Source organism: Alosa pseudoharengus, unplaced genomic scaffold (genome assembly GCF_046254945.1).
Source record: "Alosa pseudoharengus isolate Yale_2024_CS ecotype anadromous, Long Island Sound unplaced genomic scaffold, YU_APseudo_1.1 YU_APseudo_1.1_scf_13, whole genome shotgun sequence".
NCBI lineage: Eukaryota > Metazoa > Chordata > Actinopteri > Clupeiformes > Clupeidae > Alosa > Alosa pseudoharengus.
The window spans coordinates 38,542,213-38,544,712 of NW_027468598.1; the positions used below are offsets into that span (position 1 = coordinate 38,542,213).

Consider the following 2,500-nt stretch of genomic DNA (forward strand, 5'->3'; position numbering starts at 1 on the left):
GTTACCAAACTATCTACCAGCAGCATGTCGTTGCTGCCTGGCTTAATGCTAACTAACTAGCTAACTGAAATGGCAATCTTTCAGGACTCAGTTCACTAAAATATGACTTCGCCAGACAAAAGGAGCTGGCATTACAATAGAATATGTCACCCCTTGTGTCTTTGTAATTTGCATTCGGTTTGCAGTAGTAGTTTAATATTTAGTCACATAGGACTTGGCTGATTTTTTCCTCCACCTCTAACGTTATACGAACTGTGTTGACAGTGTAAATGCTAGGTCCTGCAGCAATTTTTCAGGACTCAGTTCACTAAAATATGACTTCGCCAGACAAAAGGAGCTGGTAGCCTAGGCAATTATAATAGAATAGGCACCCCTTATGTCTTTGTAGCCTAATTTGCATTCGGTTTGCAGTAGAAGTTTAATATTTAGTCACATAGGAGTTGGCTGATTTTTTCCTCGACCACTAGGTCTACACGAACCACGAACATTGTTAACAGTGTAGGTCCCGCCCCTTCCTTGATTTTTATTGGCTAGCTAGAGAGAAGTGACATTGACAAACCAATCAGGAACTGAGAAATCAAACTCCTTCCGTTTCATGCAAACTCCCTTCCGTTTCATGCAAACTCTCTCACACACACCACTATACTCTCTCACATATACTACTATACTCTCTCACATTCACTACTATACTCTCTTGCATTCACTACTATACCTTCTCACATACACTACTAAACTCTCTCACATACACTACTAAACTCTCTCGCATACACTATTATACTCTCTCACATACACTACTAAACTCTCTCGCATACACTACTATACCCTCTTGCATACACTAGTATACTCTCTCGCATACACTACTAAACTCTCTCTCACATACACTACTATACTCTCTCACATACACTACCAAACTCTCTCACATGCACTACTATACTCTCTCGCATACACTACTATAGTCTCTCACATACACTACTATAGTCTCTCACATATACGACTATACTCTCTCACATACACTACTATAGTCTCTCACATACACTACTATATTCTCTCACATATACTACTATACTCTCTCACATACACTACTATACTCTTTACTCTCTCACATACACTACTAAACTCTCTCACATACACTACTATACTCTCTCACATACACTACTATACTCTTTACTCTCTCACATACACTACTATACTCTCTCACATTCACTACTATACTCCTTCACATACACTACTATACTCTCTCACATACACGACTATACCCTCTCATACATACATGTAAAATGACTATAATAGTGAGTGTGCATGAGTATAGTGGTGTATGTGCAAGATTATGATAGTGTGTGTAAGACCAAGTATGAATTAAGGCCTAGACGGCCCCTCATATGTGTGTGTGTGTGTGTGTGTGTGCGCCGTGTGTGTGTGTGTATGTGTGTGCGCGCCGTGTGTGTGTATGTGTGCGCGCCGTGTGTGTGTATGTGTGCGCGCCGTGTGTGTGTGTGTGTGTGCGCGCCGTGTGTGTGTGTGTGTGTGTGTGTGTGTGTGTGCGCCGTGTGTGTGTGTGTGTGTGTGTGTGTGTGTGTGTGTGTGCGCCGTGTGTGTGTGTGCGCCGTGTGTGTGTGTGTGTGTGCGCGCCGTGTGTGTGTGTGTGTGTGTGCGCGCCGTGTGTGTGTGTGTTTGTGTGTGTGTGTGTGTGTGTGTGTGTGTACCCGTGCAGGCGTTTGCAGGCGTTTGCAGGACGACACCAGAGTCTTGTTGAGGTGCGGCAGGTTGCTGGCTCCCTGCTTGTGTGTGTGTGCGCTGTGTGTGTGTGTGTGTGTGTGTGTGTGCGCTGTGTGTGTGTGTACCCGTGCAGGCGTTTGCAGGACGACACCAGAGTCTTGTTGAGGTGCGGCAGGTTGCTGCCTCCCTGCTTGTGTGTGTGTGTGTGTGTGTGTGTGTTTGTGTGTGTGTGTGTGTGTACCCGTGCAGGCGTTTGCAGGACGACACCAGAGTCTTGTTGAGGTGCGGCAGGTTGCTGCCTCCCTGCTTGTGTGTGTGTGTGTGTGTGTGTGTGTGTGTGTGTGTACCCGTGCAGGCGTTTGCAGGACGACACCAGAGTCTTGTTGAGGTGCGGCAGGTTGCTGCCTCCCTGCTTGACCGCCTCCAGGTCCAGAGCGTAGCTGCCCTTCAGATACTCATGAGAGATGGTGCTCAGCCCATTAGACGCTACCGCACTGAGGAGGGGGGGGGGGAGGGGAGAGAGAGAGGGAGAGAAGGAGGGTGGGGGGGGGAGGAGGAGAGAGAGAGGGAGAGGGAGAGAAGGAGGGGGGGGAGGAGAGAGAGAGAGAGAGAGGGAGGGAGGGGGGGGAGGGGGAGAGAGAGAGAGAGAGAAGAAGGGTGGGGGGGGAGGGGGAGAGAGAGAGGGAGAGAGGGAGGGAGGGGGGGGGGGGAGAGAGGGAGGGAGAGAAGGGCAGAGAGAGGGAGAGAGTTTCCTTGAATGAATAAATACATAACTGCATTAAAT

At 48.1% G+C, this 2,500-nt stretch overlaps 1 protein-coding gene across 1 annotated transcript in view; it reads right to left on the reverse strand.

Annotated features, from left to right (window-relative positions):
• inppl1a (inositol polyphosphate phosphatase-like 1a) overlaps positions 1-2,500 on the reverse strand; it is a 66,666-nt gene that overhangs the window by 47,999 nt on the left and 16,167 nt on the right. Inside the window, exon 5 of the mRNA XM_076283004.1 lies at positions 2,064-2,210. Coding sequence (XP_076139119.1) covers positions 2,064-2,210 — 147 coding nt within the window. The remainder of the gene's footprint in view (positions 1-2,063; positions 2,211-2,500) is intronic.